At 37.6% G+C, this 27,645-nt stretch overlaps 3 protein-coding genes across 25 annotated transcripts in view; 1 reads left to right on the forward strand and 2 right to left on the reverse strand.

Annotated features, from left to right (window-relative positions):
• The window catches only part of neo1a (neogenin 1a), a 183,115-nt gene extending 173,962 nt beyond the window's left edge, over positions 1 to 9,153 (forward strand). For 14 of the 19 annotated variants that reach the window (XM_022670009.2, XM_022670010.2, XM_022670013.2 and 11 more), the window contains 5 exons: positions 469 to 561; positions 1,710 to 1,868; positions 3,027 to 3,278; positions 4,736 to 4,857; positions 5,842 to 9,153. In XM_022670009.2, the coding sequence (XP_022525730.2) occupies positions 469 to 561; positions 1,710 to 1,868; positions 3,027 to 3,278; positions 4,736 to 4,857; positions 5,842 to 5,925 (710 nt within the window). In that variant the 3' untranslated portion in view covers positions 5,926 to 9,153. Of the gene's footprint in view, positions 1 to 468; positions 562 to 1,709; positions 1,869 to 3,026; positions 3,279 to 4,735; positions 4,858 to 5,642 lie in introns of all 19 variants that reach the window. The other 5 variants (XM_022670023.2, XM_022670025.2, XM_022670020.2 and 2 more) reach the window with 4 other exon arrangements.
• A 761-nt stretch (positions 9,154 to 9,914) lies between these two features.
• Positions 9,915 to 14,605, reverse strand: rps17 (ribosomal protein S17). The gene is made up of 5 exons (XM_007231841.4): positions 14,552 to 14,605; positions 13,921 to 14,072; positions 11,820 to 11,925; positions 10,641 to 10,706; positions 9,915 to 10,044 (listed from the first exon to the last, which is right to left on the reverse strand). Exons 1-5 carry the CDS (start codon positions 14,552 to 14,554, stop codon positions 9,970 to 9,972), a joined length of 402 nt encoding a protein of 133 aa, XP_007231903.1. The 5' UTR covers positions 14,555 to 14,605; the 3' UTR covers positions 9,915 to 9,969.
• Positions 14,606 to 15,814: 1,209 nt separating this feature from the next.
• The window catches only part of csnk1g1 (casein kinase 1, gamma 1), a 50,419-nt gene continuing 38,588 nt past the window's right edge, over positions 15,815 to 27,645 (reverse strand). For 2 of the 5 annotated variants that reach the window (XM_049465488.1, XM_049465485.1), the window contains 2 exons: positions 25,863 to 25,886; positions 16,282 to 24,104 (listed from right to left, as the gene is read on the reverse strand). In XM_049465488.1, the coding sequence (XP_049321445.1) occupies positions 24,050 to 24,104; positions 25,863 to 25,886 (79 nt within the window). In that variant the 3' untranslated portion in view covers positions 16,282 to 24,049. Of the gene's footprint in view, positions 16,204 to 16,281; positions 24,105 to 25,862; positions 25,887 to 27,645 lie in introns of those variants that run through there. The other 3 variants (XM_049465489.1, XM_049465486.1, XM_049465487.1) reach the window with 2 other exon arrangements.

The following is a 27,645-nucleotide window of genomic DNA, read 5'->3' on the forward strand; positions in this document are numbered from 1 at the left end:
CTTCCGCCCGGCTTCTGTCTGGTGCTCCTGCTTCATTCGCTGCTTCCACCATTCAGTTTTCTGTCTGTGAAAATGTGCATTAATCTGCATTAATGTGCTTATAGCTTGTTTGTACAGTTGTTGTTGTTGCATTGAATTGATGTTTTCCCAGCAAGAATGTGAGGAACCAGTCATTTCTAGAGCTGCACAGCAATAGAAACTCAAACATACATACAAATTAATTAAAAAATAGAAATATATAATATAAAAGTAAATTAATGGTTCATTAATTTAAGTTAAATTCAATGATACATTTGCAGCTCTAACTAATAATACAGTTAAAATGCAGCCTTTAAAACTGCCCTAACACTGTGGGCTTGCATCGCCCTCTGCTGGATAAAAACAGACACTCACAACACAGCCTGTAGTGAAGCCCCTGACTGGGCAAGCCTGGCTCGCTCTCATAGGCTGGTCACTCTCTGGTTGCAGGCCATGAGTCAGAGGACAGCATGTCTACCCTGGCAGGGCGTCGGGGAATGAGGCCTAAAATGATGATGCCCTTCGATGCCCAGCCCCCTCAGCGTAAGTGCACCTATAGTCCTTCCTCCAGAGATTCCTTCTTAATAGAAAACTTAATGAGCATTGCTTAATTTTAAAGTTCTAATGCAGGATGTATTCAGTGCTGTATAATTAAACAGGAGTTTATAACTTATTCATTTTAGCGACGGTTTGGCCAAAAATCACATTTTTTTTTTTTTTTTTTTTTCCTTTTCCTATTGCACTTTAATCAACCATGAGATCTGAAGATCTGCACTTCTTTAGTTCTGCACTGGCACTACTTATTGCTAAGCTAATATAGATAAAAGTGTATTTTTATATAGATAAAATTTACATATTTGAGTACACACAAATATCTACAGTACATACTCAGACCTGAGTGTGGTTACAATGAATATGAATATTATTATCCCACAATGCAACGGGAATGTAGTGAAACGAATGAAACTGAATGAGAGGAGCTACTTGGGTTTGAAACATTGTATAATATAAATAATGACCAAAAAATGACAAAACAGGAAGTTCAGGAAGACTATAGTCACCCATTAAACAGTAGAGAAAGATAAATAACTGGTGTTGTGCCAAAATCCACCTTTATAGACTGAAACACTTGTGCTTGTGAGTCTTACATCTACTGTAATTGTAGATTAACCTATATCAAATATAAACCAAAATCAAAGGAATCCAAAATGATCCTGTTAATGTTCATTCTGCTTTGTGATTTGCGTATGTAATGTAATAAAAGGAATTTGAATTCTGACAGGCAAAATTCAGCTTAACGTCTGTAAAGGCAACCGCTAAACTGACTACAAAACAATCAGTGTTTGAAGTGCAGGTTGACGCTGCATGATAATGTAGACATACAGTTAGCAAATAACTAAACTGTAAGCATCCATTCCATCTACATTAGCCTCAAAGCTACAGTGCAAAACTAAAGGAGCATAATTTCATACAGTAAAGAATGTGTTGACCGATCAACTACTGACCTGAGTTTAGATGAACCTTGGCTTTAAACTCAAACACAGCTGCTTGCATTTTGGTTTTGCTCAGTGTTGCTCTCGTGTGCATGTGCTGTTTACTGTATACGAGCACTGCTCTCCATGTTCTCTCATTGCTCAGATTTCGTGTGTGTGTAAAAACATGGCCTCTCTGTTATTTGTGTCCATCCGCAGCCGTGATTAGTGCTCACCCCATCCATTCCCTTGATAACCATCACCACCATTATCACCTGGGCAGCCTGGCCTCCCCGACCCGCAGCTATCTGCACCACCCGAGCAGCTCGCGGGCCCTCAGCACCCCCATCTCTCATCTAGACAGGGCCGAGTCCACAGGTGAGCCTGCCTGCAGCCGCGGAACCCAGCGAGTACCCGCGGGGAGAGCGCTACAGCCAGTCCTGTAGAGTCCAGCAGGAGCGGCGTGCGCTCTGCTTCTGTACTATCTGACACGGGGGGGGGGGTTTATAAAAGAACCTTTGGGATGAATTATACTTTTACTCCTACAAAACTGCAGACATCTAGCACAGATATGTCCAAGGGACAGTGTCCACTAATAATAAGATACACAGGGGGTAAAAAGGGATGCCCCCATTTTGGACTGATGTCCATATCAAACATTTTTTTTGACATAAAGTACCAATCAAAAGTTTGGACACACCTCCTTATTCAATGGTTTTAATTTACTCAAATATTCACTATTCACTGTATACCTGTAACTCTACCTCTTCACAACTTTACAACTGATGCTTTCAAACACATTAAGAGGCATAAGCATCAAGTTAATTAACTCATTAACTTAATTAATTGACAAGCACAGCTGTTAATTGAGCCATTTCCATTGTTTACTGATATGATGCAGATTTAATTTTTTTTTTCTAATAGTAAGAATCATAGAAGAATACTATTTTTTATATGTCAATTTTAAGGGATTTTTAATATGTTACTATATTGTAATTGATCATTTAATAATTATATATATATATTTTTTTTTTAATTAAGATTCCCAATGTTTTAACTTTTAAACCATGATTCTAATATTTTGAATCCTAATTTTATATCGAAGCCTGATTTTAAACTTGTGTATATATAAAAGTTGTTAATTCAGATATTTTAAGTGATTTCAGTGTTTTAACGGTGTTTTTAAACTCTAAAGCATGATTCAGAACCTTTAAACTACGTCTTTATGCATATCACACTATATTGTGTTTAGTTTTGTGCGCTACTCCAACCCCAGTTCTTTAAATTTGAATATATTTAGTGAAGGATAAATAAGCTCTTAGATTGATGGCTGCTCTCAGATCTTTTCTCTTAACTCCAACCTTTCCCTCCATCCCTTCAACCTGCTGACATAAAGCCACAATTACATCATTAGAGTCACACATTAGTTCACTATCATAAAGCACACACCTGAGCCCGTGCTTTTCCCAGCAGCCGTGTGTGTGTGTGTGTGTATCTGTGTACTGACCACAGTGTGGGGGTGTGTGTGATTTACAGAGTCAGTGAGAAACACTCCCAGTACTGACCTGCTCCCAGCCTCAGCCCAGCAGTCCTGCACCACTGACCACTCAGAGACGGACGTCAGCTACCACAGCTCAGCGGCCGAGGAGGAGTCCGGCTACAACCCCCCCACCGCCCACGTCCGGCCCACACACCCGCTCAAGAGCTTCGCCGTGCCAGCCGTCCCACCACACGGTACACCCTACGAGGGAGTGGCCCTGCCCAGCACCCCCCTGCTCTCTCAGACAGGTATACAGAAGAAAGTATTGAACAAATTATTATTTCTTAAGACACTTTTTGTGAATCCTGTGACATTAAATGGATTAACTCACATTTTCAAAAGAACTTTCTATTATGTTGTACTTATTTTAAACTACTAGCTGCAGAAAGATGACTCTACTATTCTTTATTGCTGGGTTCCTGGACATAGTGGCTTTAGGGGCAACGAGAAAGCAGACATTCTAGCATAGGAAGCAAGAAACCAGGAACATTACGGATCTAATCAAAGTTCACTGAAGAAGAAAATATAAATCATCCAGCAACCCACAAAATAAACTATATGAAATCAGTCATTAATATTAATGCAATATGGACTTCCTTATTAGACAAGATCAGACCATCATGACTAGGTGCCGAATTGGACATACTGCACTTTTAACCACCTGAAAATAAAAAAGGTTACAAATATGAAAGAACTGTTTAAAAAGATTCCACCAGCTAAAATACCAGAAACTTGATTTAAGTCTGTGATGCTTAAGCCACGGATATTGTATTGTTGATGTCATTAAATAGCCAATATTTTGCTAATATGGCACAAAAAAACACAAAAAAACAAACTTATTTTAAATGTCCTAATCAAATTCATATTAGATTAAAACATATCGGTGCACAAAACTGTTGTCCTTCACATCAGTTTCCCAACCCCACACTCAAACACAACTTTATTTTATTTAGTTATATTTTATTTGTTATTTGTAAAGACTAAAATATGAGATAAATTCATCTACCTTTATCACATCAGACCCCCATAACAGAAAAAATAAAAGGAAAATGTAATTATTTGTTTAGTTTTATTTTAAATTATTTTTTTATGCAGCACCTTTGGATGACACAAGTAATAAAGCAAGCATCAGAGTCCTTATAGACAATTCAGTTCACCCAGCAGAAATATTTTCAACATGACCAGGCATTTATTTCCTGTATGAATGGAGAGAGTCCAACGTACTGGAGACTAATGATGGGTTACCATTTAAAAAACCTGTTTTATATCACCGATAAAATCTGCTCTCGGCACAACCAGCAAGCTGAATGGCTCTATTTGTTGAAGAGTGGAACTTCATCCTTGAACAGCGTTACAGGAACTCCCATTCATACAGTAATTGGTGGCTGCTCTCCTTATTAATCACATTTCTGACATAATCCTTATGCAGTTTCTAAGACTGCTTTAAGAAGGACAAAGATATCGGTTGTAGCGTCAATCCGAAACATGTTTTGTGTCCTTGTTTATATAAATCAATGTGTCACCGAGAAGTGACTAAGAATAAATAGCATGGTTGGAGTGATGGCTGATTGACTATATTTAAAGTATAAATGTAGAAAAAGTGGAAAATATTTGCTAAAATGTGCTTTTTAACTTTAAGACCTTGTTGAAAGACCACAGTCTTTACATGCACAGTTCAAAAATGTTTGAGTTGGTTTTTTCTCAGGTCCTCATTCTGTCAAGACCGCCTCCATCGGGACTCTGGGTAGAACAAGAACGCCCATGCCTGTCATAGTACCCAACGTTTCAGATGGACAGGAATCCATCAAAATACATGAAGATGAGGGCGTGAGTACCACTGACTGCTTCAATCATCAGTCATTTATCATATCAGTGTTCAAATACAGAAATACTCCAGCTTTCTTCAGCCTGTTCATTTACTGCTGATACACTGATGTGCCAAAAGTCATGGGATAGTAGTATGTAAATTAATCATCAGATGTTGCCTTGTAGGCAACTTGGGGTTGCTCACGCCTGTATAATTTGTATGAAGTGTTACCTCATCAGTAAAATTGAACACAGTGAGTGGTCAGTGTGGTCATGGCAAGGTGATGTGAATTATGGGATTTGGAGTAAAGTCTGATATAGAACATATATTCCCATGACTTTTGGCATGTCTGTTTGTTTATGCAGTATTACCCTCCCATAGTCAAAATTTGTTCTTAATATAATTGTACCCAACATCTGCTACAGAGATGAAGATAGCTGGAGTATTAGTGTATCTCAGTTCTCCAAATTCCATCCATCTAGCTTCTTAATCACACACACCTACATTAGTGAAGATGCTCTGTGTGTTTTTTGCATTTCAGAAATGATTCTAATCTGGTTTATCTTCCTCTCTCAAATCTCTGCACTTCGCTCTCTTTCCCTTTTAACTCTGATACTTGTTGGCTGCTGATAATGCTGCATTTATTGCTGCATGATTTTTATTCATTTTTTTGCATTTACTTGCTGCATGTTAATATTCGTCCTGCATCGATGATTAAAAAACAACCCCATTACGTTCGTTTTCTCATCGCTCGTGCCTGCGGATGTTTCATCTCCATCTTCTGGATGCCGCTTTTGCTCTGCAGTACCTTTGAATTCCTTCTTCATACCTTAACCCAATTCACCCCAAAGCAGCTCCGCCTATCTCCAAACCTAATCCCAAAGCCCCGCCCCTTTTAGCCCTCGCCCGTACTCCCAAGCCCCGCCCTCTTCCATAATCTCCCAAGCCTGAAACCTCCCCACCCCTCCCTGCCCCCCCGCAGTAACCCTCTTCCTCTTCCTCAGAACTACGAGACGGACGAGCTGTCGGAGGAAATGGCCCACCTGGAGGGTTTAATGAAGGACCTAAACGCCATCACAACAGCCTGAGCACAACACACACACACTCAAACACACACTGACAAAATAAAAAAACACCCTCGCATAATATTACCCATGCAGGGAGGGCCACCGAGGCACGGACTCCTCCTCCTCAAGTCCTTCATAAATCGAAGAAGGAGCAAAAGAGAGCGTGAAAGAGAGAGAAAGTGAGAAAAGACGAAAACGAACTAAACGTATGAACACTTGGCTTGCCTTGCTAACTCTCAGGAAGGAAATGGCCATCGTTTGAAGAAGATTTTTCTCTGTGTGGACACTGTTTTTTCCCCTCTTGACAGAAAAGTTCGGTACCCTTTGTCTATTTTTCCCTTTTCCTCGCTAACGGACAGCGCTCCGGAAGACACCATTTTGTTATTCGAAAACAAAAACGGAAAAAATCAGAAGATTACAGTATGCTGGTGTTCGTGTTGGTGCTCAAACGGCACAATCTACAGTGTTTCATTCGTGTCTTTCCTTTGTGCGTTTTTGTATCTATATATAAATATATATATTGCCCCACCCCCTCCTTACTTCACAGTGAGGTGAACGTCGGACGTTGTCCTTTTTATTTCCGTAACTCATTTTTGTATTAAGCATTAATTGAACGATCTTTCCCTTTTTTTATTGTATGTCATATATTGTGCCATTTTCTTTCTTTATTATTTTTTAAAAGTAATTTTTGTATTGTTTTATATACATATACACTTATAGATATGTATATAAGTTCAAAACTGCCTCATCCTTTTTTTTGTTTATTATTTGTATTATTTTCCTTAAAAACAGCGACGTTGCTTCCCAGAGCGTGCTGCTCTGGTAGAGTCCGTACTCTTTATTCTGAAACCAACAGGTCGACCGGATATCGAATTGTGCAGCATTGCTTTGACCTGGGTACGAACATTATGTTTGTTTGTTTGTTTATATTTTTTAACGGGAGTTCCTTATATTGCCTTATGTTTTTGTTATATTCTGCTCTGGTACTGTGCAGTTACGGAGGGAGCGCTCGCTCATGATATAGTGCACACTTATACATTTATAAAGGCATTACTTGTGCTGCGTTCCATTTGAACTTGGATGTTGGAATTTTAGTGTTTCAAGTAAGACTTTTGCATTGGGGATGGCTCCACAAGCATCATACCTCTATCAATCTGTGTCTCGTTAAATCAGTCAGTGGTACACACAGTACACTGTAAGCCTAGATAAACTGAAGTTACTTAAAATATTTGAAGAAACTGGTTGCCTTAATAATGAATGTGAAGTAATGTTTACTAAAAACTTAGTTAAGTTAGTTTAGTTATTACGTCTAAATTTAATTTCATAATTTCATTGATTTTTATTTTCTTGTTATCAATCATGTCAAGTAGTTTTAGTATGATAATTCTACTTTGAATGTTCAAGTGAGTAAAATAAATGTATATTTAGTCATTCTTTTGATGTAACTAAAGTGAAATACAGATTTGAAATAAAATGCTCTAGAGTTAACATTATAGTTGTTACTATGTTAACATTACTTGTTGTTACAGCCTACAACAGGCCAGACAGTTAATCATAATATATGATCTACAAGTTTACCTAACTTGTAACTGGGGGACACAAATAGATGGTGCCAGAAGCCAATAGAAAATACAGATTAACCTGTATAAGCTAATCCAACACATACATTCAAACAGAGATCTTTAAGTGCACACAAATATTCACTATTTTATAACTAATTTACAGGGTTTACAGTGTACTGTATGCACTGACAATAGCTGACAAACCAATTGTGGTAAAACTCTAAAGTCCTTAAATTATCTTTAGTTTCTTAGAGATACGTTTAAATGGTTAACTTGGGTGTGATTATTGTTTTCAACTTCTGAGCCAAATGGAACATGCAGCATTATTCCCAAGAAGCATTAGGTGCCCATGATGCACTGGTTGTTGATGCAGTAAGCCTCTATAAATGTTTATAAGAGCAGGTTAATAAAGCCTTATGAATGCTAGCCTGCGGTAGCATTCCCATAATGTAATACTGACTCCTCCACTCCCTGAACTCAGTTTAGCTGGTACGAAGTTTCTACTGTTCTACTACAGGTTTCCAGGTGCGTACGCAAATTCCAGCGTGTTTTTTCATTCATTCAGGACCTCAATACTTCAGAACGGAAGAAGTGCGGATCTGTTACATAGGAATATGCAGTATAGACAGTAATACTCTACATCGAGGAATTTTCTCTTTCAGTGCTGGACTCATTTTACAGCTCCTCTCTCAATGGGAATAGGTACGCTTACGAGATCTGTACGAATTTGCTCTGTATGTGTACGATCACATTCACAGCACTTTAGAATGTAAAGTGCAAATAGGCCTGTCACGATATGTATTTTTCTTTTTTGGATGATATATTGTCCAAGAAATAATTGCCATAAATGATAAATGTTAATCATTTGAAGAACATTTTTTGATACCGATATAACAATAATATGTAAATGCATAATAGTAATGCATTTATTCTGCATTATAATGCAAAAAATTAATGCAGTTATGTCCAGAAATTGTATGTCACTGACATAATCATTATTATTGTGACAGGCCTAACTGCAGATAATATTAACCTTTTAAACAGTAGTGTAGTCAAAGTTCTCTCTCCCCCCCCGTGCTTTTTTTTGTTTCTTTCTATTGTAACATAGCTGTTTTATATGAAGAAATACCTTATTCTGTATGGAATTTCAATGTGAAAGGAAAAAAGAGAAAAAAAAAACAGCCGTTCCCCTTCTGCCCTTTTACCCAAAGAAAAAAAGAAAATCACAGCAATTCTAATTATTTGCTCTACTTTTTTCTTACTATCATGTCTCATCTTCTGCTCATCTTTTTGAATGTCAGTATGACTGTAAGGAATGGGGTTTTAATGTAGGAACATGACCTGTTTGGGATAAACTAATACAGTTGTAGACAGTCAACCTAAACCTTTATTGCACTTTTTTCAACGACTTTGGGGGAAAAAAAAACATTTCTTACATATCCTGTGTTTTGAATTGAAAGCTATATTTGTGTAATGTAGTGTCATAGCTTAGCGGTAGGCAGCTGGTCTTGTTCATTTTTTGTTTCATTTTCTTTCTGTTTTGCCTCTGAAATGGTATTTGAGCGACAGGTTTTACAGTGTTGCAGATGAGGAATTCTCCATTTGTTGCTTATTTCTGTACAAATATCTTTTTGCTGTCTGTAGAATACTCTGTGGCTTTTTTAAAAAATTGAATTCTGAAAAATAATGCATGCTGTGTTTTTGTTTTTTTTGGCTGTGTTTTTGTGTTTAAGTCAGCTGCAGCAATTGTGTGTGCTGTAGTTTGTGTAAAACTGCATCACGTTACATTGATCTGAAGATGGTGATTCATCAGTACAGTCCTTGGGCTGTTTTAAAAGGTAAGAACACTACATGGGTTAAAGTAGGTTATCTCCATAGCCAAGCACAATCAGATTTTAGGTGAATTAAAGGAGAAATCAGGTATAAAATTGACTTGCGTGGTAGTGAAACACGATAATGTTTACAAGTTTTTCACCAATAGCAGACAACCATTCACCATCAGCTTTTAGCTGATGCTTCCAAAAGGCATAAAATGTTGCTCATACTAAGGAATCACTATTGGCTCCACATATTGGTAGAATTGTGAGGGCCCTGACAGTGAGTTGACTGATGAGCACACGTGAATAAGTAAAATACAGGAGCATGAATTCCAGCTGTTGCTGAGAAAAAAAAAAATATATATATTTTGGGCTGTTCCCCGATCCTGTCTGTTGTTTGTGCTTGTCAGTCAAATTATAATGATTTGATTTCTTGATGGCAGCAGGGAGAGAACTAACTGAAGGTATCGTGTGTAAAAACAGTGTTGTTGTCATTGCCTTGTTTTAAAGGTCAGGGTTCTCAGCGTTCTACCAATATAGTGTGAAGTTTGTTATTAGTGTAAAAAATAAAATAAAATGTGTGTATGCGTGCATATACACACACTCTCACTCACTCACTCACTTTACTGTAATGAACACAGCAATAGTCTTGTGTTTTTTTTACCAGTGTTCTTTATTATTCAGATTTAGACTCTGGGAGTTCTGAAGTTCATTCCAATGGTGGGCTGGGTAACCTGCAGATTGGGAAGGTTGCCAAAGTCCTGTTAAAAAAAAAAAAAAAAGAAGGTTAGTTAGTATAAGTTTTCTAATAGATATTCTCAAACTGTTAGAACGTGCCTGACTTGTGTTATGATTTATAAAGTTTGAGACAGATTTTTAGACTCACTGTAATGTGTGTGCAAGAAAGTCTAAGCGAGTGTGAGACTGGGTGATTGTACATGCAAGACAGTGATGGTCTGTGAGTAAAAGTGTTGAAGAAATAACTTGGAACATCATGAAGTGAACTTTTCAAATGAACCTACAGGTAATAACAAAACTCTTTTTACACTGGTACATAAACTCTGCACCTGCAATGTTAAACCTGGATGCAGCCAAGAAGTACATTTCGGTTTGACATACAGACAATAATGAAAATGCTTAAGCACTTAAAGCACTCCTGAATAGACTATGTCCAGATGTTTGGACACAACTAATAAAAACACTAAGCTACTTTACATTGCAGTCAGCTCGCCTAGTCCCTGTAGAGGAATACTGCCACTAGAATAGGACTCTGAAGAATACTGGTCCAGAGGGGTATCTGTAACATGTGTGAAACATGTGTTCTTTGACTAGCTAAGGGTGTTATAAAAAATCTTACCAGCATCCTCAGCATCTCCTTGGTGTCAGTATCGACCTCAATGATTTCCTGGTCCAGAGCAGAGACCTGAAATACACAACAGAAACTTATCACCAAACAGCTGCATGAAGACAACAACCATCCTGTGAAGTAATAAACATTTATTTGTACTCCTCATTTGACTGTGTGTTATATGCTGTTATATGCTACTCCTGCATGGGGTGATAGTATCACACAGAAACAATGGTTCAATCCCAAATAAAACTCTAAATAGTGTTACTAGTCAGAAAAGTACAGCTACTAAATCTATCATACAACAATCAAGCATAACATATACCACATCATTTCTACACAATGGTTAATGTTATTCACATTTTTTATTCCAACAGAAATCTAGTGTGCTGTGTATGTTTTAAGATTTAACCAGAAACATGCAGAAGTTGTGACAATAGCCTTTTTATAAATCTCCAATTTAATTCCCTATCCACACTGAAACCAGAGCTTTCAAAAATCTCCACCTTGGAGAGAGCTCCATTTAGTCATCACCAAAACAGTGTTCTCATGTGGACAAGAAACCAAACCCAGATATAAATCACTAGTTTTAAAATATGGGACTACATATGTGATTTATTATATTGTGATTAATGTCGATATTAAATTATTTTTCAGCTCTACGTTACCATGTTAGAAAAAATGAGCAAAACAAACCAGGACAGGATTGCTATTAAGACAAAAAGCAATCTAAAAAATGCCTACTTAAGCATTAAATATTAAACTTTGAATGTTCAAATAAGCCTAGAGTATACTTTACTTACATTTATGTATTTATTTATTTCTAGTTAAGTGAGTCTCTTATAGGAAGACGATTCTTGTGGATTCTGTGTGGTTCTATACAAAAGATTGCTTTTAATTTTTTAAGTGATCAAATCCTATAATAAAAAATAAGTATTAAAAGGTGGCATTTATCTGTACATTTAAATAAACTCAAGTTTGCCTGTTTTTGTTTAACTAAAAATATTAAATAAAGCAAATAAGAACTAATAAATTCTAATTTCTGTAGAGGATTTAAACTTACTGTGATTTAGAAGGAGGGGGACTACAAATTGTATATTAATCTACAATTCTAACAAAACACAAAAGTTTCCCCCAAATCTAATCAAAATTAAGATTGTTTAAACAGCAGCTGTTGTAACTACTGACCTCAGGAACGTAGTTGTCCCTTCTCTCTCTCTCCTCCTCCTGGAGCTTGATGGAGATGCCTCTGACGGGACCTCTCTGGATTCTCTTCATCAGATGAGTCACATATCTGCACACAGGAATCACACAAACACGTTACTAATCCCGTTATATCCCAGAGGTGCATGTTTTTGTATTTTATAGGGAAGAGAGAAAAAAAAAAAGATAAAACCTACAACAAAACAAAAGTCAGAGCTTATGCACACTGGATGCATTTTCTAGAGCAACAAATAATCAATTAAGAGAGATTAAATAAAAAAATGAAATAAAAAAATTAGTTATGAATTAGTTGGTTCTACATTATTTTTTATTCTCTCTTACTCACACTCAATGTTTCAAGTAAATGTTTAACTCAGTAATGTTTAGCAAACAAGCCTTAGCATTTTTCCCCCCCAAGTTTGTACTTCCACCTTAAATGTGGCAGCAGCTACATTGAGAGTAAAAGAAAATCAATACAAATATATTTGTATTAAAAAATTTAAGTCCATTTTCAAGGTCTTTTCTGACTGTATCTGCATAATTGCATACCTTAAGCTGCAGCCACAAAGCATTGCCAGCATTAATAAATAGCTAATACAATTCTCAGTGAATTTATGTCACTTTATGAAGATTAAATGCACAGAGAATGTCATGTGCACCCTATAATATTGGAATAACCTGTGCATACTACTTAATCTTCAAGGGACTGAAGATAAGGGAATAATACGATTTATTACTTATACTGCATGCATGTTTAGCTGAGGTATCTCTCAAGCTGCCCACCCTATGGTTGTAAAATATCACAGTAATTAAATCGCTTTTTCGAAAAACAAAATGTATGTTTGAAACAGAACAAGTTTAGCTTGACCTGGCAAGGTGGACAAAAGCAGGCAACTGATTAAGCTTTCTGTATTTATTATTTAAAAAAAAAAAAAAAAAGATGAAAAATAAGTCTCTGTATTTTGAAAATCTTGACCACCAAAAAGGCACAGAAGAATCATTAGAAAGGGTTTCAATACATATTTGGACATATAAAAATTAGGGATGCACAATATCAGAATTATATCAGTATAGCCCATTAAGGCACAGTAAGATCATTAAAAGGGGTTTCCATAAATGTTTAGACATTATATATCAATTATATTGGTATATGCCAATAATTGTTGTTTTTTTTTTTTTTTTTTTTTTTGGTTTTCAATCAGCTTAAATAAATAATTATAAAAGCTACATTGTTATATCAGGGTGTCTAGTGTCTCTTTTATGTAGTATATTTGTATATATCGGTATCAGCACATATAGTATCGAGCCAGAATTCCCACTTACAGACACCCCGATATAACACTAACTTCATAATTACTTGATTTAAAAAAAGCAATTATTGGCATAATTATAATTATAATAATTCTGATAGTGTGAAACCCTAATTTATATAATATCTAAACATTTCTGGACCCCTCCCCCTTCTAATGATCATGCTGTACCTTTTTTGGCCCTCAAGATTTTCAAAATACATAGACATCCAAGACAAAAAAAGAAAACGTCTATGCCTTTTACTGGTAACATGCATCACTATTTATAAGTCACTTTGGAGAAAACCCTCCGCTAAATGACACTTAATGTAAAATGTGAACATTTCTCGCTGCTGTCCAATGAAAATCACGTACCAGTCAAAAGTTTGGACATACCTTGTTCAATGTTTCTCTTTATTCTTTACATAATTTATTTTCTATATTAGAAACAAGTATTGATCAGCACCTCCAGGAACTCCTTCACTTCAAGATGCTGAGAAAACTATTCTAGATGATTCTCCCTCATGAAGACTGAGATTAAAATACCAAGGGTGTGCAGATCTGTGCTTAAAGATAAACGTGTTACTTAAATCTAAAGTATTAAACATATTCTGGTTTGTTTGCTTACAGAATAATTAAACATGTGTCATTGTAGAGCTTTAATATAATCTTCGATATTACATTTACAATGTAAAAAAAATAATAAAGACAGAAACACGCTAAATGAGAAGAGGTTTGTCCAAACTTTAGACTGGTACTGTAGCTGAAGCAGTGCTGGGTGCGGGGCTGGTACTCACCCTGCGATCTTGTTGCGGAGCGGTTTGCTGGGGATGATGGCGATCTCCTCACAGACCCGCTTATTCACATGGAAGTCGTTGCCCAGGCGGGTGTAGTACTTCTCTATGATGACCCGGGCGGCCTTCTTCACCGTCTTGGTCCTGACGCGGCCCTGCAGGAGCGACACAGCTTAATTAGCTTTCATTAGCCTAACTAACAGCGTTCTTAAGGTGGATTCACATCAGCACAGTCCGTTCCCCCTTAAACACAGTAGCTGCTACTGGGCTGTAAGGAGACTGTTTAAGAAGGAACGGCAAACTTCAGTTTGGACACATTAATACAGTATACATATATAAAGTGTGTAATTCAGTAACGTTACCGACAGTTTATGTTTATTAAAGCCCTGAACTCTATAAACTCTACAGAGTTACACAGTTACCCAGCGAACCGAACGGAGCTTTACTGCCGCCGCTCTACTTTTCTTACACAAAATACAGAAAAACAAAACCGTGTCCATACAAACTATTAACCGCGGCTGAAGTGTAAACGTGTGTATAATTTAATTTAGTGCTTTAAAACACGGAATACTGCAGAAAACAGGAGGATTACAGCGGATTCCGTAGCGTCTCTACTCGATTACAAACAACCCACCATGTTTGCTAAGGTCTGGGAAAAGGACGCGTGCGCGGGCACGCAGGAAGTTAGTGTGTTACGCACAAGCAAAATAAAAGTCCTGCGAGTATTTAAATATAGAGTGTTACAGCGGCACAGTGATTATTAACACTTAAAAATTAAAAGAAAAAATGATGTATAAAAATTAGCAACGTACTAACAAACTATAAAAACTAACAAACAATGGGAGTGATAAAAAAAATCTGGATAATATATTAATTGCCCATGGAAAAAGCTGTATTGCACATTATTAGGTATATTGTTAGATTAGATTTTGCATTAAAACTACATTGAATTAAATGTATTAATTAATTTCTCTATTAAATGCCCCGTGTAACAGCAGCACAGGGACTATAATAATTAATAACAGAAAACTGTAAATTATCAAAAAAATCTGGAGTATATTTACATCAATTCCACATGGGGAAAGTGTCTTTTTACATGTAGGTATTGCCCATTATGAGGTGTTAATTAAATGTATAAATTAATTTAATTAACTATTAAATAACCTTTGTTACTGCAGCACGGGGACTATAATAAAAAAAAAAATCAAAAACCTGGAGAATATTTCAATTGCACATGGAAAAAAGTTGTATTGCATATCATAAGGCATATTATTTGATTACATTTTACATTAAAACTACTGTGAATTAAATGTATGACTTAATGTAATCATATATTAAATGTCCCGTTTTACAGCAGCACGTGGTAAGAAAAGCACACAGAAGCATAGAAAAGTATTAACAATATAAACTAAAAAAAATGATAATACCTCAATTATCAAAATTTTTAACAATAATTTACATCAATTGCACATAAAAAAGCTCCACTGCACATTTAGGTATTGCACATTATGAGGTATACTATATTCTGCATTAAAGCTATTAAAACTATTAAAGCTAAAGCAAAGTGATAGCCAATGACACAGAGGAAGAGAAACAGTATCAACTATATAAAGTATAATAAATAATAAATGTGAATTGATATCAAATCTAAGGTAAGGTTCTTTACTCTAAGGTAAATAAATTATTTTTCTAAATCATTTGATGTGCAATGGGTGAAATGGTAGAGAACATAAACCCATTCTTTCACATACATTTATTCATATCAGCAATATTTTTTTTAGCAATAAATCTTGTAATTGTCTCCCTTTACTTTTCTAGTTTTATTAATAAGTTAAATAATAAGTTAAAATGGTAAAATATCAATAAATATAGAAGGAAATAAAAATCCAACATTATTCCACTAGAGATCGTAATCCATCATGTTCATGTGGTGGAGGATTAAAATCAGAAGGACTGGCTTAAGTTTTGGTAAAGCTGCTGATCTCCTGGATCTCACTTTCAAAAGAACCGTCTCTAGAATTATTCAGATTGGTGTAACAAACCCACACTGATTGTATTAAAAATGTGTGAGTTTTAACTCGTTTTTCTTTGTCATTGTAATCTCCCTAAATGTGGATTTATTCCAGTGTTACCCAAGTTTGGTGAGTGTTACTCTTGTTACCTGCGTTTGGTGAGAAGTAGCTGGGAGCTATATCCTAGGTCTTCTACAACCTCAACATTGTGATCCTCATCCAATAACTACAGTGTCACGCGTGAACCAAGCTGTGATATTCCTCTCAGTAGCGGCTGCAGACAGATTTAGAGGGTTAGATGTAATTTAAATCAGAGCATTAGAAGTGAAAAAAAGAAAAACAAGCACTCAAGTTTGAGACAATTTCTTTTATTTTACATAAAAAAGGGTGCAAACTTGAGTTTCCCTTTAAGAGTGGAGGGAATAAAAATTGAATTTGAAAGGTTAAATGTGGTACTTCATATGACTGCTCAGGAAAATAGGCATTTAAGATCAAGAACTTTACCTTTCTGCAAATTAAAATAAAAAATAAAACAAAAACCGAACAAAAAAAGTGTTAAACTGGAGAAACAGAGACGGGTCCCTCACAATTGAAGCCCTTGACTAAGTGAAACCATTCAAATACATTAACATTCATATTTCAACACAAAGTCATGATACAATAGTTCAGATTCAATGCTTTAAGCGTTGAAAACTTGGAACCATAAGCAGAAATGGGTTGAGGTTTTGGGACTGTACAACTCCGTATACGATCCTCCTTATTTCTGAGGACAGAAAGTTTGTTCACGTTTCACGAAATCTTGTGGAAGAAATGCCGAGAGGATAGAAAGTGATGAGAAAAGGATGACGTTAACTGAAATATTGCAGCGCTGTCCAATCCGAACTCCTGACGGTATGAAGTTCGTTAAAGAATGTGCCGTTTATACAGACCTACAAATCCGATCTCTTTAAATTATCCATGTTCCAACAGTTTACAGTAAAATATATTGAAGACAAAATGAAAATCAATCAGTTTTAGAGGGGAAAAGGCTTATGCTGCACAACAGCATGACTCAGTTGCATGACTGAATACAGTAGACCAGAAGAAAATGTTTTGGGAATTTTACTCGCAGGACTAAAGCTGATCTTGAAAGATGTCGAAACAGAAGCTATATGTTGTTGTGTTTTAAAAAAATGTAAGAATCTCATGCCCAGAATATATTAAATAAAGTCCCACATATGAGAATTAACCATTGCTTTCTCATCTATATCCATATCCATAAGCCATGCACACGTTAATAAGCTGCAGAACCTGCAGAAAGGCTGACGTTCCACCTAAACGTCGGTACGGTTTACTGTGTTTTTCTTTAAAAGATAAATTCCCATGAAGTAATGCTATGCAATGCAATGGAATGTTTAATTAGTTAAGTTTCTCGACTGGAAATAAAAAATCTATAGCTTTAAGGGACAAGCTCAACATTATCATTATAATCATTATTAGCCACACTCTGGTAAAGCATACTTCACCCCCAACCCTATATATGTATTAGTCAGGAGGAGTAATAAATCTGCTGCTTTTTAATGTGGAAGAAACTAGGATGCAGGTTCTGATGGTGTTAAAGTGTACATTGCATCGATGAGAGCACAAGCTAGTAGTCATTATGAAGGCCTCAACCAAGAGCCATGTAATAAGGAACAAGTTCTGCAATGCTCAGCAGCACTTTATAGGCCTGTAATTTCAGTGTTTGGCCAACAGATGGCGCTTTAAACTCTTAAATATACAGTAAAGGTGCTACCCAAGGTTTCCTCAAATGATGCCACAAAAGAACACGTTAAATCTGATGCGTGCAAATCAGGTTCAATAAAATGAGATTACAACTGGATTTGTACAAATCTGTCTCACTCTGGATTGTCTGGCTGCTCAAATCAGAATCCAATGCTTCTTTTACTGATGCGCAAATCTAATCAGAGGGCGTGCAAATTACTGTGCAGACGGTCACCTTACCAAAACCGATTTGCCTTCAGTCTGGACAAAAAAAAGAGTTCCATAAGTTCTACTGTGAAAAACATTTTTAAAGCTTAAAGAAGTCAACATAAACGTCTTTCACTCTAATATCTCTCACAAAAGAAGTCATCAAATTATTGTACAAACTACGCACTTATTCAGGTATTCAGGATTTTATTTTCTCTGTGGTTGTGGTTTGAAAATCACAGAACTGGTCAGTGATGCACAGTAGCAAATTACACAGTCTTTCCATTCTTGTATTGTAAGAGATGAAAAATACCTGTATAAATTTGAATTAAGCATCAAGAACATTCAGACTGAGAGGTGTTTGTACAAATCCGATTCAAACCATCTCTAAATCTCTAAATCAGTCAGCGACCGGCACATCTTGCATAAAACCGTAGTATGTGCTCCTCCCTAATATTGGACTCCTACACTTCACTCACTCATTAAGGAGGTCATTGTTTGCTTTATTGTTGTGAGAGACCCAAAAGATGGATTGAAATCAGATTTGAGAATCCTCTAACCTGAGGACTGAGGCTTTTGTTGCCAAAATTCCAAAATCCAAAAAAATCTTATAGTTAAAACCGATCCTAAGATTGGGCATTGCTTAAGACTCCCCCTTGTAGCACCTTTATTTGTATCACATTAAGAGTGTATGCTTACATTCTCTACGCAAACCCTGGAATTCCTCCGCTAACAAATCTTGTCCCGGGTACAAACTGCTCCCTCTCGCCAGGTCCTCTAAAAAAAATCTAAGGTAAAGTTTGAGGTCAAGGTCTGAAGTCCCTTCCCCAAACCTGAACCACTGCACCCCTAACAAACTCTGAAATACTGATCTTGGATCAGGGCAGAGGGAATCTACCGAACGTCCTCAAGACCAGCGATAATCTGCAATAATAAAGTGCAGACCGAGTCGTTTTCCTACACTGATTCTCTCGGACACTGCGTTCTCCTGGCAACAGGTAACGGAAGCTCATGGGACAGGATAAATCGTCTTTCTCCACACAGAGCAAGTCGTTCTCCATTAAGCGAGCACACAGACACACCTGACACAGCAGCAAGCATCACATGTCCTAAAAAAAAAAAAAAAAAAGAAAACTAAAGAAACCAAAAACAAAATCATGAAACAATACTAAATCCTCACTAAACACTCTTGTGGAGGCACATAATAATAAGCAATACAGAAAAAGAAAGATAAATACAAAAACAACCATTGAAAGAAGCCTTTCCCGACACACGAACAGGAGATTTTTCGGCAACTGGAGTTTCAACTGAGAAACGTAAAAGTAGTATTCAAGTACTTTTCACAAAATAATTTAGAACCAAAATGACTCATGTCACACTGGATGAGCATAAGATAAAACTCTATATAACCTAAGCCTCTGAAATATTGCTCACAATGCACAGTAATGTTGCATACACACTGATTACATGGCATGGCGGCCACCCTCTGTACTCCCTCTAATCCCTCTTTACAACCCTCAGATCTGAATCTTGTGCCACCAATCAGTATCTTTCTACTTATATCCAGCATGGTAAGAGGGCTGAGGGAGGGGGAGAGGGGACCTCACACACACAAAGCATTTACCTCAGAAATCTAAAAGAAAGACAATTGAAGATAAATGCATGGTTTAAAAAAAAAAAAAAGGAAAAAAAAAAGATGATTATTCAGGGCCTACAAGTGAGCCTTGAGGGACGCCCAACACAGAAATTCACTACATGATGCCTATTCAACAAATCCAACCAAGACAGCACTGATGGAACTTATGGACCTGGTGATTGACTGTCCGGTTCAATATCATCACCACCACCACTAGTTAGTTCTTCTAGTGGCAAAATTAACATATATAGTTAAAAAAATAATAATAATAATAATAATTAAAAGAAGGAAATGTGCCCTCTCTCAAGGTACGAGTTACAGGTATTTTGGTCCAACGTGTCGACTTATATGACCATGACTTGTATGCGTGTCTATTTGGATCATCTGAAACATCGATCAAGTCACAAGTTTCCCTTGTAATCCGAGCCCTCTCAGCAATTCATCCTCCTCATGGCTACACTCGACCACAAGTACAAACACAGTACAGTGGGCACACTGGTTATCGTTATCATAATCATCTTTAATCATAATGATAAATCATCAGCCGCTCAGAGATCTATTTAAAACGACTTTTCCACACCGTTTTTCAAAAGGTTCTAAAGGAAATCCTTGGGTTGCCCCCGCAGCGCAACAGTGAGGGTACAGAACAGTACAGGCAATTGACAGTTTAGGTAAACAAACAATGGGTTAACCAAATGTGTAGTGCAGTTCAAAGTTCAACTCGCCCATGGTTCCTCTCTCTGTCTCTCACTCTCATTTTTCCCCCCTCTATCTTTGTTCCCAAACATACATTTGTATGGCCAGGCGATTGATATAAAAAAACTAAACAAAAATAAAGTTACATAATTCCATACACTTTCAATTCACATTTACTTACTATACATTAAAAAGAATCACAAACGTGGAATTATGCTGTGGACAGGCGATCACCGAAGTAAAATAAAACAACAACCAAAAGAAAAGGCAATATCACCACTGAGATTATAATTAGAATAATTTTTTCATTCCTTCAAAGCCATTAAGCCGTTTATTTTTCTGTAAAAATAAAAAGACTACAGTACTCTTAGCACAAAACCTCAGGAATCAGATCACAAATTGAGCTAGGATTGTCCAACTCAGCTTCTGGAGCTCCACGCACTCTTCCGCAGCCCCTACACGAGCTAAATCAGGCGGGTCGTGTTAAAGCGAGAGGCGGTAGAGAGGAGGAGGAGGAGGCACTGAGTGAGCAGTGCAGTGCTGAAGCTCTCCAAGACTGAAGCTGAAGCTGGCCGCCCAAATCTGATCCCTACTATTGTGAATGGAATTGTCTCATGGGCTCCACGGACGGCCTCATCCTATATCTAAGAGATCAAGGGCTGTCCTACTCTTGAGCCTCTAGTAATGACCAGTACACCAGCACATGACTCCAGAGCATTTACAAACACACACGTGTGAAAGGGACTGGATGCGAAACGGGCAGTCGGATTTACAGTAATTAGACTCATGCTGCCTTCAAGTCACGACAGAAATATCGTATTTTTGAAATGAGTGCACATGAATGAGCACAATGAGGAAACTCAATGGCCCATTTTATATTGAAAGATAAAAAATCAGAAAAGTACATGCTATTTATAATTCTTACTGGGGTTAAATTCACTCACTTCCTGAAAACAAAACAAAAAAAGGGGCAAAATATGAGCATTACTACAATCTCAGGAGAAAATATATATCCCCCGGCCCCCCATGTTGTTCATGTTGTTTCCGACCAAAACCACTTAAACAGAAATCATATAGTTCCATGGTCATAAATATGAGCTTTTGAGTTTGGGGGCGTGTCAATAAAAACTCTATTTTTTTTCTCTGATTAAACAATCAGATACATACACGCTACTTATACTTCTACTGAATAATATCACATACATACTTTCCCCTTTTTTGAGCTTGTTTTGTTCGCAGTAAATGTAAATATATTTCATCTTTGTTGGAAACTGTAAAAAGTAGATTTTTGTGGGGACAACTGACAATTTTCTCCAGTCTGTTCGTGGTTATTCCAACAAACAACCACTTGAACATAGAGCTCTAAAGTTGCAAGTCAAGCTTATATGTTAATTTATAAGAAACTCTGGACTATTTTTAAGGGTTAAATCTTACTCACCAATTTTCACAATTTCCTCAGGGTCTTCATGTTTTTAACCAAAAATTACAATATGGAAGCAGCAAAGTTGTAAATACAAGCTTCTGAGGTGAACTTAAAGGCAGCATCAATCTGGACTCAATCTGGATTTTCTGTCGTTTGGTATGACATGGCTGACTCCATCAGCGCTGAAGTGAAAGGGTCTGCCTGTTCAGAATTCACAATATGCTGCGGTACAAAGAGCCAGTGGAGCTGGAGAACCAGGACCACTAGAGTCTACCACAAGTACAAAAACAAAGGCAAGGGAGGAGTTCCGTAGTGTCTTTCTGCAGAGCCACCAGTGCGGCGAGGGCCCTGCTGTGTAGTGTAGTGTTAGTTAAGGCATTAATTAAACCGTGACGTTTTGCAGAGGCAGCTTTTGGAGCGTCTCTTACGACAGTGCTCCGGGTACTACCATCAGTCTGTAGATCCTCCTGCAAGACTTCTACTACTGCGCGTCGGAGCTCAGCGCTGTGAGCCGAGGAAACACACACACACGTCCTGTACAGCCATTACTTACTATAGGTTTACGAATGTTATTCAGAGCAAAGTTCCCTATACACCCTACCATACCAGACTCTCCATCCATACAGACACTTGCTTGAAAGCAGGTTATGAAGGAGCAAGCGCTTGCTCAAACATACACACACACACACGCTTAATATATTCATACACACTCATACATTACAGGGACATTAAAAATGTTTAGTCACCCACAGACAGACTGTGACTGAATGTCAAGTAGCCACCCTGGCATAATGAACAAACAGGAAAAAAATCCATTCATATGGCGGTCCAATAATAACAATAATAATATTAAAGTAATAAAAATAATAATCATCAATTTCATAAAGAAACACGCACAAAAAAACACATTCAAGCAACCCAGGGGCAGGGCCTGGAAATTAGGTGCAGACGAGAAAAGAAAGAAAGAACAAACAAACAAAATAAAGAAATAAAGAAAAGAAGAAAGAAAGATAGAAGGAGAGGTGAGAATGTGTTCAGAGTTATGCTGACAAAAAAAAAGCAAAAAAAAAAAAAAAAAAACAAGCGCAGAAAGTTTCACTGGCGAGTTCAGCTCAGAAATTCCAGCTGATAGAAGACGGAAAAAAGCTAGTTTCACGTTAAAGCGATACGATATCACAAGAGGAGAAGCAGCATGATTGGCTGGTAGGTCGTAGTGGGTGGAGTGCTTTATAACAAGCAGCTTAAATACCATTCACTAGAACTGAGGAATGTGCTGAGGCTCACATTCGTGCCGGGTCGGGTCAGACCGGGTCAGGCCAGGCCGGGTTGTGTCGGATTGGAGCCGAACCGGGCCTTCGATGCTTTATTCCATCTCCCCATTCCCCCTCTCTCTCTCTCTCTCTTTCTCTCAATCTTTCTTTCTCTACCTCTCTACACCACAGAACAGAGCAAGGCAGCACATTGCCACAAGGGTCGAAGGAAGGCCATGAAGACAATGTTACCAAAATGGGCCTCGTCATCACTTTACACATGGCTGCCTATTTCACACATTTACATTAATATAGAGTCCACACAGAAAGGCCTGTTAGCATCGTTAAGACAGTTAGCTTTTTCACTTAAGATGTTTACGTTTTTAGTAGTAGTCCATTCAACAGGTACACGAAGCGAAGGAGCGCCGCTATCAATGTTCTAAGGCTTTTTGATGACTTCAGTCAGGAGGAGCAAGTAGACCAAGCCGAAGATTTGAATAAGAAGCAGCAGCAGCAATGGGACATGATGTAACGCAGTTGGCAGGGGGAAAGAAACAAACAATAAAAAATAAAATAATAATAATAATAAGCATAGGGTCCAAAAAGGGACAGACTGGCTGACAGGGAGACGTGCACTGGTTCAGTGAAGATTCAATGTGTGTGAACTTGTGAACTCCAGCGTAAAAGAAGCTCCTCCTCCTCTGACTGATGGAAAGACGCTCCCTCCAAACACCTCCAAAAGTGGGTGGTTCATCACAGAGGTCAGCTCCATAATAATGCCACCTCCACCAACGATGGACTGAGGGAAAGAACTGACAGCAAAAAACACAACTAAACAAAACAAAAAAGAAAATAAAGAACAGAGAAACAAGAAGCATGACCAAAAGGAGCAATCAAAGGAGTGCAACGCTGTTCCAGTGCTTTGAGATCCAAATGGGTGCGTATATATCCCAACGCAAGGAACCCGTCCATGAGGCGCCCGGCATCCACATTCTTCCGTTTTCCTCAAGGGACGTTTTATGTGCATGTCTCACTATCTCTCTCACAGGTAAGTCCCCTTGAGGCTATTCATTTTGAGGGCATTCTGTTGTCTTCTTTTGAATAAATTTCTTTATTTGACGCTCTTAAAACAACCGAAAGTGGGCAGGGTGCAGGGGCTGCCGGATCATTTGTGCCGCGGGGTGTTCTTCTTCCTCTTCCTCTTGAAGAAGCAGCAGCACCTGAAGACACAGACGTAGCAGGTTAGCTTCAGACCATTCCAGCATCAGTCAGTCAATCACTTAGGAACTTAGCAATACGTCGGTCGCACAGGCCATCGGTATATCCACCTTATTCCACAATGCCCACTTTCAAGGGTTTCTTTATCTTACCTTTGTGTTAGAATTTTTGGTCATTTCATATTAGATGGTTTATGGTTGTACAGCCTTTAAAGTGAATGGAGTCTGAAGCAGCTACAGCCGTGGACCAAACTGGTTATAAAGTACATAGCTATGCTAACGGGCTTTAAAATCAACACAAAATGATTGTGGAATGTTGAAAAACTTCATATAACTTATATCCACCACTATTCATACAAGAGGAGCTGCATCTATTGTTAAAGGGCCTCAACCCATTAGCCTGGTTAAAGTAAAAGTCTTTTGGGTACACAGTGCTTCACCAAAGCTTCATCACCCTGACATTTTGGTGTATGTTATAAATCTAGGACCTTCAACCAGAGACCCAGCTTCTCTTTTCTGAAAGGTGGTGGAAATTAGATATATACTGCCCACAACAGTACAAACCATTTGTGATGTGTTTGCAACACAGCTTGAAGAGAATTTCACCTCTTTGCAACTTAAAATCTCCCTTTGGCAGCATAAAATAATTTCTTTCATTTTCTAGTCAATTTGGTAGGCTAATTAATCAACCCACTAATTAGGACTCCACTGCCATTAATGTAGCATCAGCCAGATGACCCAGCTCCAACGCATTAGCCATCAGACGCATGGGCTCACACAGGCAGCCATATAGGGCACTCATGCAGTCCTCATGGACAACTTGGTGCCTCTTCATTTTGTATGTTTATTATTGCTGTGGATTTAATCTAGATCAACTGGTCCACGGTTGTACCAAAGTTCTAACAAAAGGTAAATAAAGATGGGCCCCCTCCTTGTCATCAACGAAAATAAGGTGGATCTCTCTCTAAAAGTTAGATTAGAAAACATACTTTGTTAAATAGATACAGTTACACATATTAACAAAAATCTTCTCATGGAGGTATTAATTTTTAACATGTCCTTTTTTAACACATGAATGTAGAAGAAGCTGTTAAAAACTGTAAAAACAAAAAACAAAAAAACATGTAAGCAGACACACATCCGATCACACACTTTAGTAATGTCAGAGTAGCAACACAAGTTCAGACATCAACAACACAACAAGATGAACTTGTGAACGACTTCAGGAGCATGCAGAGGAACGAGAACAGCTCCAGACTGACATAGAAAAGTGGTACAGTTCACTACAACCGTTTCTGGAATGAAGTTTCCACGTCTCTGCATAAGCGGTTAATTTGGAGGTCGAGTTAATTTTGAGGTTGAGGCCATTTCTAGTAATCAGCTTTTAGATCCACAGTCTAAAATACATTCTTCTTCTGAAAGTCTTTGGAGTCCTTTATCTTCATATTGCACCGTCTGTGAGCCAGTGTTAAACTTCTGCTAACTGTACCAAAACATTTTGATCCAAATTAAAAACTGTAACTGGCTCAGGCCACCTCACCCTGTACAAATAATGGTGAGTGAAGTTCCCTCTGTTGAGCTAGACAAGCAGCACATAGCCTGATTGGCATTTTAATTGAGTAATTTGTTTATTTTTGATTAGTAAGAAAGCCTGTAACTGTTTCGGGCTCTGTGCCTGGATGTAAGCTAGGCCTATATGCCCACAGTCTAGGCTGGTCCACTCCCCTTGGGTTTTGATGTGGACTGGAGAGAGGGACTCACCACAGGTTGAGCATTTTCACGCAGCTACAGAAGAGTGTGAAAAGAGAAAAGACAGAGAGATTATTACACAGTGGTGAGACGATGAGACAAACCTCATGCCAGCCACATAAGAGGAACAAGAAGACAAACAGAGAAGGGAAGGAGGGAGGAAGAGAAGAGGGAGATAGATAAAGAGAGGAACAGAGAGAGGGGCCATAGTTAGAAATATCAATTCGAACATATCTGCTGTGATCAGGAGTCCGATACAACCACAGAACAAAAAATACGGGTTCCATTAATTTGTGAATGTAAAAGAACTACAGCTGCAAGAGGAAATATATGTGAACCTCTTAAATGTATCAATGTATTTCTTCAGTATCTCCGACTGATATGATGTCAAATGCAGGCTAGAAAAAGTAAGTAAAGTGAGACCACTTCTACCAAACCATCGCTGCAAATAATATTTGCATAATAATAAGAAGGGATCATTGCTTACAGCCCTTGCTCAGGTCATGCCATTGGGTCTCAATAGGATTAAAGTGTGTTAATGCCATTCTGAATTCAATGTTTCCTCAATGACTGCAAGGGATCCAGGCCCTGAGGCAGCAAAGCAGCCCCAACCTACACTGCTTCCCAGTTAGAATGAGGTTTTGCCTCCAAGCATAATTACAGTGCATTTGTCCTAATAGTTCCATTTCTATCTATAGGACATTTTCCCTTTTTCAGAGAGCAGCTATACTTTTGCCACTTCGAAAGAATCAATACAGAGGTTCACTTACTTTTTCTAGCCTGCACTGAGGATATTATAATGTAATAATTAGATTATGAACAGACCACATTTTTTCTTACAAATCAATGCAAACATCCAAACTCCAAAGGGTTCCTTTACATTTAATGCAACTGTAATATGCAAAAATGCAGTGATGAAGTTCCTATATGCAGATTACACTATGGGTTCTCAACTGGTCCTTAAGGCCCCTCAGAGGACTCACACGTTTGCCTACCATTGGGATCCCCTGACACCAGTTTAAGCACCACCAGTTTAACGTATTGTAAGAATAAAAAGAGGGAGAGTTAGGAATAGTTTCAACGAGTGCAGGAGAAAGACAGAAATGGTGGGGGGTCAGAGAGAATGGGTAACAGGAAAGATTTCTAATGAGGTTAAATGCTGTGTGATAGCCATGGAAAATGGAAACCCCAGCGTGCTTATTTCAGCCTTTTAATTGGACCCAGCATGTGACACTGCTTACTTTCAAGTCTGTGCATCAGTAATCAAAGATGGCCAGCTATTTAAGATATCAAAGCACTGACCAAACAGAAAAAAGTTCTGAAACAACTAAACAATGAGCGTTTTAAGGGCATTGAAGGGCCCTGGATTTAAATAAATATAAATAACTTTGTACAGGGCATGCATATGTTAACTTGAATATTTAATATTAAACGAGACCCTGTCATGTTTAAATTCTAACTACCAGATTAAGTAGACTGTATGCAGAAGAGTGGTCTGTGCAAAATAAGGTTCTGACTGATTTACACTGTTACTCTAAAACTGCTGTTATACTATTAATACTATTAAACTAATAGGATATAAATTTGAACTAATTTAGGGGTGAGCTATTTGACTATATGTTATTGCATCTTAATCTAGATTTTTTAACTTTATACATAATTTACTTTCCATAACAAATCATGGATATGAGTCATTGATAGCACTGCACATTTCATTACAAACTGTTTAATTAATTCTAATTATTGTACTAGGTTAGATAAGTCAAATACAGTAATAAATACCATGTACAGTTAA

The sequence above is a fragment of the Astyanax mexicanus genome, chromosome 16 (assembly GCF_023375975.1).
Source record: "Astyanax mexicanus isolate ESR-SI-001 chromosome 16, AstMex3_surface, whole genome shotgun sequence".
Lineage (NCBI taxonomy): Eukaryota > Metazoa > Chordata > Actinopteri > Characiformes > Acestrorhamphidae > Astyanax > Astyanax mexicanus.